General features: G+C 44.7%; 1 protein-coding gene across 1 annotated transcript in view; it reads right to left on the reverse strand.

Moving 5' to 3' along the window:
• Positions 1-13,929, reverse strand: part of CLSTN2 (calsyntenin 2) — a 737,086-nt gene that overhangs the window by 92,371 nt on the left and 630,786 nt on the right. Inside the window, exon 8 of the mRNA XM_010858203.1 lies at positions 8,271-8,392. Coding sequence (XP_010856505.1) covers positions 8,271-8,392 — 122 coding nt within the window. The remainder of the gene's footprint in view (positions 1-8,270; positions 8,393-13,929) is intronic.

A 13,929-nucleotide genomic window follows, 5' to 3' on the forward strand; every position in this document is an offset into this window, starting at 1 on the left:
CACAATCTGTTTTTTTTTTTTTTTTTTTTTAACCACCAGCTCATAGAGGTGGGTGCATTCCTTGGCTCACATCACTCTGACCTCTGCTTCCTGTCATGTCTTCTCTGACTCTTACCCTCCTGCCTCCCTCCTGTAAGAATCCTTGGATTACATTGGATCCACTTGACTAACCCAAGATAATCTCCCTAGCTCAGGATCTTTAATCACATCTATAAAGACCTTTTGCCATGTAAGGTAAAGTATTTACAGATTTCAGGGATTAGGAGGTGGACACCTTTGGAGCCATTATTCTGTCTACCAAAGGTAGACACACTTTCCTCACCAAGAATAAAAGATTTCTCCTCTCCCAGGAGCTTTGGATTTCTAAGCAAGTAGAATAGACTTAATGGGCAAAGGCACTGGTCTGATAAATTGAGTATTTGACTCAAATCCTGGCTCTGTCATTTTTTTCTGGAGGGACTTGGGCCTGTGACGTATTCTCTCCTTTATGTGGGAGGAAAGAAGACCACCTGGGTGTAAGGGACCCTGCCCCGCTCACAGCTGCTCCTTCTTCCTGGGTGTGGTGAGGGGCCACTCAGGACACAACATGCACCTTAGGTGGCTCGCTGGGGGCCCTGGGGAGCCCAGGTGAGGTGTTGTGGGGTGGAGGTAACCAGTGCAGCAGAGATGGGCAGGATGAAAGGCTGCCAGGAAAGGAGCTTCGAGGTGGAGAGAACATGGCTCAGGCAGTGGGTGATGGATTTCTAGGATGTTGGTACCATCTCTAAAGAAAACGGAATGACTGGGATAACCATGCCAGCACTTTCCAGAGAGCAGGAAATGTGGTCACTGCACAGTCCTGACCCAAGAGGACCAAGGCCGTCTGAGGACTGTTCTCTGCCAACACCATGAAATCACAGATGCCCCCTCTCCCGAAATGTTTCTAGAAGTTCTTGGAGATGAGAAGAGGCAGGGAGAGGGACACTGAAAAAAAGTGAGGGCTTATAAAGGGACCTTATGTACTACAGAAAAATAAAGAAGTAAGTAAGACTCACTGTGTTTGTGACTCTCCCCAACTCCTTATCCATTCTGAACAACCCTGCAAGTTGGCATCTTAAGGGAAGTCATTTGGGATTCTGCCTAAAGGAGAGACAAAAGAGGTTCTGGACATTCTTCCTCCCCATCTGATTAGGACACATGTTCCTAAAGGGAAGCAGGTCTCACCAAAGGCCAGTGTGCTAGGTGGGGTGTTGAGTGGGCTATGTCACTGCATTAAAGGAAGCATGGCCAATGCACCCAAGAAATCAGTCTTTAACTGTGGAATTAGAGCACTGACAATGCCCAATTATTTTGCTCATTAAGACGACTGGTCTGGACTGGATTGACCATTCTCCAATTAACTCCTTGGCACTTGGCTATAATAATGATTGAACTAACTCATTTGACTCCTAGGGTGGCTGAAAAAGCAGATGCGAGTAAACTCATTTCACATCATTCAAACACACTTTCCTCACCAAGAATAAAAGATTTCTCCTCTCCCAGGAGCTTTGGATTTCTAAGCAAGTAGAATAGACTTAATGGGCAAAGGCGATGGTCTGACAAATGTGGGTATTTGACTCAAATCCTGGCTCTGTCATTTTTTTCCAGAGTAACTTGGGCCTGTGCTTCTTCTCTCCTTTATGTGGGAAGAAAGAAGACCACCTGGGTCTGAGGGACCCTGCCCCACTCACAGCTGCCCCTTCTTCCTGGGTGTAGTGAAGGGGCCCCTGGGGACACAACATACCCCCCACACTTGACACTGGGAACCCAGCATTCTTCATGGAGGGTGGGGCATGGGACTAGGACAGGAGGTGCTCAGAAAGGACAAATGTGCCTTACTGACGAAGATCAAACTTCTCAAACAGTCACGTTACGGTGTGGTTTTCCTGTGTCCAGATGATGGTGGGTTTTTTTGGTTACTGATCTTTTGTTTGTTTTTATCAGTGACCAGATTATAAAGTATACCATGGAACATCTGGTTTGATAATACGTTTTTAAATGAGAAAATACTCAATTTGGAAGGTTTTCTATGGCAACCTGACTCCCCATTTGTGAACGACTGCAAGTGCAGCATCAGGCTTGGATTCTTGTGTGGCCTGGATCTGCGTGGTAGGTGAGTCTGAATGAGGACCCACAGTCACCCAGCCAGGCATCTGCACTCACTTTGACTGCTTCTCCTGTCCATGACTATTAGAGTTTGGGACCCGTGCAGGAGAATAATCCTCAGGTCTGTAAAATTGGGCATAATCTAGGCAGGGCTGTGGGCTCCTAAGGCAGGATCCATCGTGTCCTTCTCTCTCCTGGTGCTTGTTGCAATTTCTGGCACAGAGAAGGTGAGGGCCAACAGAATGGATTTCACTTCCTTGCGATTTTTCAGAGATGCATTTTTTTTTCCCCTTGTCTGAGCCTGGGGCGCCTGTCCTCTTATTGGTTCATTAAGGCTGTCACTCAAGCTGTGTCTTCCAATAAGTGAGTGTGCTGTCTCCCTCCAAGCACCAGTAAGTCCACAGGGAAGATCATTAGAATTTGTGATGCTGAGTCAACCATATCCAAATAACACGAAAGCTGGGAGGGCTGTAAGTTCATAAACCTTTTGCATGTGAACTGGCAACTGGCCTTCTCCTCTGCTCTTGTCTGGGTTTGCACATGACTAAGTGCAGGCTTGAGGGATTTGCATTAGCAGATCATAAGTAAAAATCTAATTAAAATGACAGTCTCCTCATCATGGATTCATTTTCAAGAGGTATACTGGGTAGTTGGGGCATTTCTTGGGGTTGCCTTGTAATGGATTTATCTGGCAGCCTATATACCCTGGCAAAGGCCTTCTGAGGTGCAGGGGAAAGGGATGGGCTTTTTGGAAGCACGTAGCTCCTCTGTGACAACTACTACACTCCCTGGGCACACACACTTGAAAAGCTATGTAGAACCCAGCCCACCCATCATGCCCTCATTTTATGCCCACAAGCAGCATCTGTCACACACTTAGTCTCCTGGCTGCAGAGAAAGGAAGAGGGAGACCCTGATTCTATCATACCCCCTGCTACTGACCCCAGTGAATAACCTGGCCTGAGTTACATTTGCTTGAATGTGATATTTTATGAATGTCATACTTGCATTCCTCACAGTTGTATCCCCCAAATTATTAGTCTTCTTTTGAATAACAAAATGCTTTGATTGTGGCCCATTCTTTGGGGATAAATTACCAACTCAATAACACGCTATAAAAAGCCTCTTGATGTTTAATTCCCACCTGCTCCTCCAAACTGGGTCCTAATACCTGTTGAAACTGTACTCAAGTCCCTATGTCCATGTCTTTTGAAGTAAAACTATTTTGTTCTAGTCTCCCAGGTCACCTCTCAGTCTTAAAAGATTTCCTAAGGTGGGCCAGGAATTTGAGTGCACATAATACATTGCTATTTTTGTTTAGTTGCTAAGTCCTGTCCAGCTCTTTTGCAACCCCATGGACTGTAGCCCACCAAGCTTCTCTGTTCACGAGATTTGCCAGGCAAGAATACTGGAGCATTCTCCAGGGGATCTTCCTGACCCAGGGACTGAACCCATCTCCTGCATTGGCAGGTGAATTCTTTACTACTGAGCCAACAGGGAAGTCCACACAATACATCAGACTGGCTTCAAAGGGTTAATGATTAGGAAATGTGAAAGTGTAGAAACAAAGACTAGCTGTTGAGCCAACAAACTGGGAACAATTTAGACAATAAGTCATCCACAAAGCAGTGTCACTAAACTCCCAGGTCCCTGAGAAATACAGATATAGGTCTGACACACATTCCTAAGTTGTTGTACAGGTTGCAGACCCCCATCAGATGAAAACTGCTGACTAAAAGCACAGAGACTCCAGACAGGTTGAAACCAGAAGATTGGTGATGCTTAAAACTTCACCTTGATGCCAATCAATTAGAACTCTGCATGAGCTGATCACGTACCGTGAGGCCTGCTCCCTCACACCACCTTTAAAAAAACTCTCGCCTGAAAACCATGGGGAGTTCACAGTTTTTTGAGCATGAGCTGCCCATTCTCATTGCTTGGAGCCTTAGAATAAATGCTATACTTTCTTTCACCATAACCCGTATCAGTTGGACGAATGGACCCAAGTCCAGGTTCAACACCATTGTCAACGTCTTCCCCTTCTGCCCTGTCCTTGTGCCCTGACACACAGAAAGCTTACAATCCCCTGAAGATGGCCCTCCTTCTCATTCTCTCCCGGCTTGGCTACCTGGCTCTACCTCCTCTGAACCCTCCCACCCCTCCCAGAAGCTTTCCCAGGCCCTTATACCCAGGGACATGGCAGGATCCTTCAGACTGGTCCCCACGGATGCCCTCTACCTGGTTCCCTGCCTTCTTCACATATCACATAGGATTGTACACTGTTTATGTGTTTGTCTGCCCCGTTGTCATGGATACTTCCAGAGAGCAGAAGCTTTATTTTAGTTGATCTCTGGTACCTAACAAAGAGTTTGGCACAAAGTTTATGCTCAGAATAAATGAGGTCTCATCAGGCAGTAGGACATTTATTATGCTTTTAGAACCCCTAAGGTGGGTCAGCAATTTGAATACACACAGCACATTAGACTGGCTTGAGCATTTTCCACTCAAGGCCAGAAAGTTTTATAACAGTTACAGAACCACTGGGGGTAAAATCAGTGAGATCTTTGAAAGAGTAAAATTATCAAGATCAAAGCTGAACCTTTGAGATTCAGAGAGTGAAAAAGGGCAAAATTTTAGAATTTTAAAATGTTCCATAAAAATGGATCAAAAGATCAATTAATCACCAGGAGGTTTTAAAAGATCTCGATTTTTCTTCTCTACTTCCCTCTCTTCCTCCCTCATTTTGTCTCTCCTTTCTTTTGATCTCAACATCCATTCATTTTTATGCAAACATTTACTGGACACCAACTGTGTGCTCAGGGCCACAATCTGCACTGAGAATTTGGAGAGAGTAAGACACAGACATGCCCTCCAGGATCTCAGCACAAAGTGGGAAGAAAGGCAGGACAAATAAATGGGTAACTAAGGCAGAGTAAGTATTGGGACGGATTCTGCATGGAGTCTGGGGAGCACTGGGAAGAGGCAAGCTATACAACAGGTGACCCAGAATGGCTTCCTGAGGGAGGCGACTTTATCAGATATGCACAGCTTGGCATCAAATGATTTACATCCAAGAAACTTCTGATATGTTTCTGTCTCCAGAAAGAAGCTAGAGAGCTAAATAGTGGACAGAGGAATCTGGGCTGGTCTGTATATTCCACTGGATTGCTAATATGAGTATGGTGGAGGTTCCCTATTCCCACCCACTGTAGCTCCTCTCAGGGTGTGGGCAACTGTTCAAGTGAGCTGGGGCTTCTGATCATCAATAGGCAGGCTTCACATTTTTTATGTTAATTTCTTTCGTAGAAGAATGCTATAGCTAAATTGTTCTTTGTTGATTTTGTTTAGTTGCTAAGTTGTGCCCGACTCTTTTGCAACCCCATGGACTGGAACCCACCAGACTCCTCTGTCCATGGAATTCTCCAGGCAAGAATACTGGAGTAGGTTGCCATTTCCTTCTCCAGGGGATCTTCCCAACCTGGAGACTGAAACCACGTTTCCTGCATTGGCAGGTGGATTCTTTACCACTGAGCCACCAGGGAAGCCCCGTAAGCTGAACTGCATCCTTGCAAATTCATATGTTGAAGCTCTAACCCGAAACATGGCTGTGTTGGAAGAAAGGGTCTAATTTTCATTAGGACTAATGAAGGTTAAATGAGGTCATAAGGGTGGGACCCTAGTCCAATAGGGCTCCTGCCTGATAAGGAAAAGGAAAGGTACCTAAGCTCTCTCCACCATGTGAGAACACAGTGAGAAAGGCTGCTGTATATAGCCAGGAGGAGGGTTCTCATGGGGGAATGGCAAGCACCTTGATCTTGGACTTTTCAGCCTCAAGAACTGTGAGAAATAAATCTCTGTTGTTCAGGCCACCCAGGCTGTGGTATTCGGTTATGGCAACCCAAGCTAAGACAAGGAAGACAGAGCTTGAACAAAGTGAAGATTTGACAGTTTTATAGGGTTTCATCAGGATAAACATTTTGCACTTTGCATAATTCCGATCTCCAAATAAAAATTATTTGAAATTTAAAAATGTAAACATTTTGCATTTTAATTGGCATGCTCACCAAAGAGCACTAGAGCATACGGAAAAATCAGGTCCTAGCCATGTTTATTGTGTGACCTTGGCCAAGGTGCTGGATCATGGTCTCCTGCTCCATATTATCCATGCAGCAGGGCTTGGGGAGAGATGAGATTGAGCTCTGCACAGAGTACCTGGCACAGAGCAGGCACACATGAATGGTAGTAAACAAGACTAGAGAAGTTTGGAAGATATTCAGTGGCTCTCAGCTCCTCCTTAAAGTCATCAGTTTGGGAGCAGATTTCAGAATTCCTAGATTCACTATAAGGTTTCCTTGTGACTCAGATGATAAGGAATCCACCTGTAATAGAGGAGACCTGGGTTCAATCTGTGGGTCGGGAAGATCCCTTGGAGAAGGGAATGGCTACACACTACAGTATTCTTGCCAGAATTCCTTCCTCACCTAGTTTAAATTGCAAAGCCTGTGACTTTCATTTGCCTATAATAGTGCCTTTCAATCCCATCTTAGGAAATACTGAAGGGCATCTATAATGATCTCAGCCAGTATAGAAATGTTTTTATTAAAACCCCTCACAATATGGAATTTATTCTAATTTACCTCAATTCATATTATGTATTTATAAAAACATCCCATATAAACCATATGGCATTTTAGAAGGTAGCCAAGAGGTTGCTGGGAAATCAGATAAACAATGTCAAGATAGTGTAATTTTTGTAAGGCCCAGAATTTCTAATTCATAAGAACATATATTAATCCAAATGCCATATTTCCAAAACCCTAGGGTCCAGCAGGATGGGATTTATTGAGAATGGATCAGGCAGTTGCCCCAGGGCTCCCTCAAACATCTTTCCCATCAGCCTGGCATCCTTAACCTTGTCACGCTGCCTGATGTCCCACCATTGAGACATTCCCTCAGATTAATGAATCTCTCTCCTAAAGAGCATATGTCAGTACTTTCATATAGAGGAAGAGTGGTAGCAATCATTCTCATCTTGGTGGAAATGAATTCCTTCTGGTATGCTTTCCAGTGACACACTCTGAGATCAGCCCCACTGGGTGCCTGGGGCTTCAGCAGAAAAGGGAGTGGGGAGTGGTAGACACAGGTAATAAGGAAAGAGAAAGGAGAGGATTATGAAACATTCAGCCCTAAGCACGGTGAGGCAGGTGGCATCCACCTGGAGGGAGAAAAGAAGGTTGAGGGCCCTAGAAGCTCTCAGAATATGGGTTGGGCAGAAAGAAAGCAAACAAGAGATGCAGTAGAATGAGCATTATTTCATCTGCTTTATTAAGCAGCACCCATGCTATGACCCTCTTCTCTGCCGACCGCCACACTCCCTTTTGACAATGTAAAACCATTGAACAAAAATTTGTGCCCCCCACCCGCCCCCACCACCAAATCTAAGCAGAGGACAACTCTAGGTTTGCTGTACTGATACTTCTTCAGCAACACGACCACCCAGAGAAATGCCACCTCCACAATCTCATCACTGCACAGCCCTCAGAAACAGTCACTTCAAAGCATTTCATTCCAACTAGACACTTAATTCATTTGTCACTGACAAGTCCAACACAGCGGCCCTTGTGATCACAAGTCAGGAGTCAGAGATTTTCCTGCTACAGAAGAGAACATGCACTGTTCACAGGGCACTGTGTCACTGATGATTTCAAAGTCCTCAGTCCTGCTCCCAACCTGTGTCACCAAAGGCGAGGCTGCACTGTCACCCAAAGGACAGCATCAAAGAGGAGACACAGAGCATTTATGACAAAAAGATGTGCTAACAAAGATCAGAAACTGGGCCTGGGGATCAAGAGGATCAGCTTCCCAGGAGCTCCACACAGAGCAAGTCGACAAGCTACACACGGGCAAGTCCACTGATGGGTGACGGTCCAGCCAGGAAGGGTGGTCCTCCCCACTTCCTACTGGTCTTTAAGGCGGCAGTTTCCATCCTGACTTCAAGATGCTGTGTGTCTCCCAGAGTTGATTTTCCTCCAAATCAGCAAGTGACCAGAACCGTGAAGTACCTACCCATTGCCATCATCCCTGAACCACATCAACCATCCCGGCAGAGGGGCGGGGGGTGGGAAGGTGCGAGGTGAGCCCCATACCTGGTCCAGCTTCCAGTGGAACTCTGCTGGGCGGAAGGTGTCTGCCTGGTCAAAATCCTTGCGCAAGAGGAAGACGAGGCGGCAGTTGTGCACATACAGGGCGTAGTGATGCCGGTTCATTTCTGAAAAGCAGAAAGAGGATTTGAGGGGAGCCAGAATCCCTAAGCCCATCACCCCTAGAGGAGTCTTCCCAGTTCATCACTTAGCACAACCCCAAAAACAAAGAAATGGGCATTCTAGTTTTTTTCTTTTCCAACTGATCTAATGAATAGTTCTAGAACACACGTGTGGAGCTCTCTGAAATGGAAGAGGTAGATTCCAGAAAGCCCACAAAAAACTTCTGCCAAGAAGCCATTTGGGCCTTAAATACCAACATTTACTGCATTAGCACCTGGATAAAATTACATATGTTCACAAGCTCTTTTTTTTTTTTTTTTTTTTGTACATAGACTTCTGGGAGTGCCAAGGGCATTCTCTGACAATCACATCGGCCACTCTAGGTTCCTTTAACACAGCTGGATGCTCCCAGAGCTCTGGGCTCTTATTTTATTTCATCAGGTTTGACAACAGTAACCACAGAGCACACCTTCATTTCTGTGTGCAGTTAAGGAGATCTGCCTCTCTTCTGGCTGCTGAGAGGAGGTGGCAGGTCAACTTTCCAGCACTAGACACAGTTCCCTTAATTTCCAAAGCAATGAATAAATACCTCTTTCCCCATACACAGACAACAGATGGGACTTTCTCTTCCTGCTAAAACTTCCTTTTCTGATTTAAAAAAAAAATCAACTGGGTCCTAGCCATGATATCCTGTAGTCACAATATAACAGCCATTGGGAAGCGGGGAGCTGTTCTTTGACCAATACGCAGAGAACTCACACTATACTACAAAGTATCACACTCAGAAGGCAAGTATGGTGCACATGTTCTGTAAGTATTGGGCAAATGAGCAGATACAGCAAGAAGGACATGGGCCCTGGATTCAGATAGACTTGGAGTGAAGCCATACCTCTGGATGATGCTGGAGAAGTAATTCAACCTCTTAGAGGCTTGATTTCCTTAGCTGTATCATGACAGGGATGCTGGATTATCCTAATGTGTCACAAGAATAGATGTTGTGATTGACTGATTTTGCACATCCTGTACACACCTTGCTTATGGAGGTATAAGTGGGAGGAATCAACATCAATTCCCACTTCAAGGCATGGGCTCCACGTTGGTTTAAGCCAAAAAGGCTCGTGAAATAACCCCCACCACAGTGTTTGGTTCAGAACCCAGGTCCACGTCCAGCATTGCAGACCATTCTCCTGGCCATGGGGCTTCAGTCAGGAAAGTGACTCGAGTCAGGCCAGTGATTCTGGAGCTGTTATAAGTAGTCTAGGAAAGAATTGTCTCCCTCTTTTAGCAGCTAGCAAGAAGAGACCCCCATCTCTTTCAAGAAGTTGCAGTATATACTGGGAGGCTTGGAGCTGCTGCAGACATGTTTGCTAACATGAAATTGATACATATAAGGTAGCAGATCTGAAAAATTGTAGAGAATAGGAGCCAGGACCTTGATCACACTTTATCAGAAGCTGTCTGTCTTAGCTCTAGCCACTTTTAGTTACAAGAACCCCACATTCCCTTAATAATTTTGATTTTTAATCATTTGATATCAGTTTGCTCTATATTTCCCATTCCTTGTAACTGAAAGCATCTTAATTGATACAATGAGGAAATGTGTATAAACCATCTGCCCAGAACAGATGTTCAATGGCTGTTGGTTATTATAAGGACTACTACACTGCCTCGTGACCATGACAACACAACAGAGTAGTGTCAGATGCTGTTTTCACAAAAGCATTACCATTCTTCAAAATGCAACCAAAAGATGGACAGAGGGAGAATGGTCAGTTGCCAAGTGTGGCAGCATTGGTCAAGACCAATATTCAGGTGACTACTTGATCTTTACATTGATGAAATATCCAGGCCTGCTTATAGGAATTTTACTAACCAGTTCTTGTCTCCCACACTATTGCCTAACTGATTTCCTGTAGTTTCTATAGATAACTGTCAGGAGGATACAGAAAGATTTCTCCCCTTTGGCTTCATTTGGCATCAGGAGAGGCTGTGGTGAAGAGGTTAAAGAAGAATGAAAAGATAGACCTCATGGGAGGTTTACAGCATCTCCTGCTCTCCCTCCAGTGGTCCCTCCCTCCCCCGCCCTCTGTTGGCTGGATCCCTGGAGTCACCACCCACACCAGGGTAACTGATTCCTCGATGACATGAGGAACATCAGTGACATATGATACACTCGGAATTCAGCTCCGCTTCTGCTGTCCTTCAGTGTTCTCCCTGGCGGCCCCCCTCCTTTTCCTTGCCCACATCTCTGGCATATCCTAAAGTCTTCTGGCCACTGTCAGGTATTAAATAGTCCAGAAAGTCTCCATATCAAATACCAGCGTGTCATTAGTTAAAAGATCTTCCCCACTCAGCCTTGTCCGTGGCTTGTTGGCCACCAGTGGCGAAAGGACTCTTCTTGTCCCACTGCCTCCTCCCCCAAACTCCTCCCAGCTCCAGTCTGGGTCAGGGGCAGGGAAGGCAGATACGAAGGAGAGAAGTGGGGTCTCTTTAAAGAGGCAGTGGACTTTGTTATTTCCCAGGGATGTCCAGTGTCCTCTGTCATGTGGGTCTACATGTGGGTTCCTTCATGGGTGCATTGGCTGGCTTTTGGAGAGGCTTTGCAGGGATCACCTGTGGCCATGAAACTGGGCCCTGGTTAAAAAATGTTTTCAGCCCTTCTCCCCCCCAACCCCTTCAATCCCCACACCCTCAATAAGAAAGGGCCTATTACAATCTTCACATAGGAATTGATCTGATATGTGACATTGTTCCAATCTGGACAGCAGGGATATTCACACCACTTCCAATCCCACTTTTGTTGGCTCTTACCTCTCCATTTGGAGAAGGAAATGGCAACTCACACCAGTATTCTTGCCTGGAGAATCCCATGGGCAGAGGAGCCTGGCAGGCTATAGTCCATGGGGTCGCAAGAGTCAGACAGGACTTAGCAACTAAACCACCACCACCACCACCACCTCTCCATTACTTCTCTAAGCCCTGCTTTTCATGATTCCTTTCATGATTTTCATGACAGCTTTCATGGTCTTGGCTCCTGCCCTCGGTTGCTTATCCCTGCCCCCTTGCCAATCTACTTCTCCTACTGAATTCCCTCTTCCTGGCACTCAGCCCTTTTGGCTCCAGTCTCAACCATTTCTGGATGTCCATTTGGTCCCCAAGAATAAGAATAAAAACACTGATGTTCTGCTAAATTGTAGTAGGGCAGCCCCTCCCCCTGCTGCCCCTCTCTGCTCACTGCTCCCCGCTCAGAGGCAGCTGCCATTAGCCTCTTGCCTTCAGACCATCTGGGCAAGAGTCAGAGCCAGGTCCACCTTTCCTGTACCCTAAACTCCTAGGACAAAAATCACACTTGCCCAGAGCTCCCCTGGGCTCTGTTCTGACAGCAGCCTGGAACAGATGTAAGAGTGTTTTCAGCTCAGCCAACAGGGAGGTGGGAATGAGATTCCCACCTTCTCTCTACTTTAGACAACCTTGGTCCCTCTGAGAGGTTTTCTGGGCATCTCTGGATGTGTGAGAGCACCCCTTCCTTGTCCAGCAGCCTGAGGGACCATCCTAGGACTCTCTACCATGCTGGCACCTCTGTTCCCATCACTTGGTGATTTCTGGACTGGTTGGTCCCTCTGTCTTGGAAAGCACTGTATGAAAGTAGCTGGCACTGCAAGTGGCACATCGTATTCAAATGAAACTCAGAGGCAGCGAGAGGGCTGATGCCAGGAAGAAAGGGTCCCACGGGAGGAGCGGGTGTGTAGGGGGAGAGGAGTTTCTAAGAGAGGCCAGGAAAGGACATTGCTCACACCAGGAATGGAGAGATAGGGCCAAGAAAGGTGGGGTTGGAGGGAGCACAAGTGCCCCTCACAATGCCATGTGGTAGAGCCATTGCTATGTATTCACCTAACCTTGTATCCTTGCTCTTAGAAACATAGCCTCAGTCATCTCGCTGCTTCTCTCATGGTCAGATGGAACAATGAGATCAAATTCTCACCAGAAAACTGAGAGCATGTGGCTTGCTGGTCTAGCTAATAAAACCCTTCTGTGTTTAACCCTCTATTCTAACTTTCTGTTCCACGGTTGAAAATGGCAGTGACAAATGATGGAAGGATCTAGAGTCCCTGAATGTCTGGGCAAAGCTGAGCCTCACCCCGCAGCTCCAGCTCGGGCTGCTGGACAGTGACAGGAGGGAAAACGAATGAAAAGGTGTTAGTTATCGTGAGGCTTCTTGGTGGTTGTGCTGAGAGTGGTTTCCTTTCTTTTATAAAACTGCAACTAACCCTTGATGACTAATCAGTTCTGTTATCCAAAAAATAAACTACTTCATCATAGGCTAGCATTGGTGAGTTTTACTTAGTGGGTAAGACAGAAACTAGTGCAATTTTCATGAAGGGTGATTTTGTAATTTATATCAACAGCCTTTCTAACATTTATTGGGTTGACCAAAAAGTTTGTTTGGTTTTAAAATCCAAATGAACTTTTTGGTCAACCCAATATATTCTTTTTTTTTTTTTTAAACTTTACAATATTGTATTGGTTTTGCCATACATCAATATGAATTCGCCACAGGTGTACACGTGTTCCCCATCCTGAACCCCCCTCCCACCTCCCTCCCCGTACCATCCCTCTGGGTCATCCCAGTGCACCAGCCCCAAGCATCCTGTATCCTGCATCAAACCTGGACTGGCGATTCGTTTCTTATATGATATTATACATGTTTCAATTCCATTCTCCCAAATCATCCCACCCTCTCCCTCTCCCACAGAGTCCAAAAGACTGTTCTATACATCTGTGTCTCTTTTGCTGTCTCGCATACAGGGTTATCGTTACCATCTTTCTAAATTCCATATATATGCCTTAGTATACTGTAACTAACTTAGTATAAGTTAGTATAGTATACTGTAACTAATTGGCTGTTTGGTCAACCCAATATATTCTTTAACTCAATAATTCAGCTTCTGGTCAGGAAATAATCAGAACTATCCATACAGGTATATACAAGAATGCTTATTATATATTGCAATAATGCCTATTACAACATTGTTTCAGCATTTAAAAGGAAATAATCTAAATGTCTAACAAAAGGGAGCCAGTTAAATGAAGTATAATAAAGCCTCAGGACTGTCATGTAATTCATATTTTTAAAGAATATTTTATCACATAGAGAAATGACCTGGATACATGTAATGTTATTTAAGAGAAACATAATAGTATCACAGGTATTATAAAAATAGATTAAAAATTGTAAGAATATTCTATATGTACATAGAAATTAAAATAAGATTTCATTTCATAGCAAAATATGCCAACTGTTATCAGAAAATATCTCCAATTATTAGAATTTTAGATGACTTGTATATTTTTCCTACTTTTCTGCAATTTTAGGTTACTTGCTATAAACATGTGTTGCTCTTATAACTTGAGAATTCTTTTCCTGAAATATAAAAGCCCTAATCAAGCTTTAGTTGATCCTGACAAATTTTTAATTTAGGGCAGGAGATACATACATACATACATACATATATATATATATATATATATATATATATATATA

Source organism: Bison bison, unplaced genomic scaffold (assembly GCF_000754665.1).
Source record: "Bison bison bison isolate TAMUID 2011002044 unplaced genomic scaffold, Bison_UMD1.0 scf7180017864384, whole genome shotgun sequence".
NCBI classification, from domain to species: Eukaryota; Metazoa; Chordata; class Mammalia; order Artiodactyla; family Bovidae; genus Bison; species Bison bison.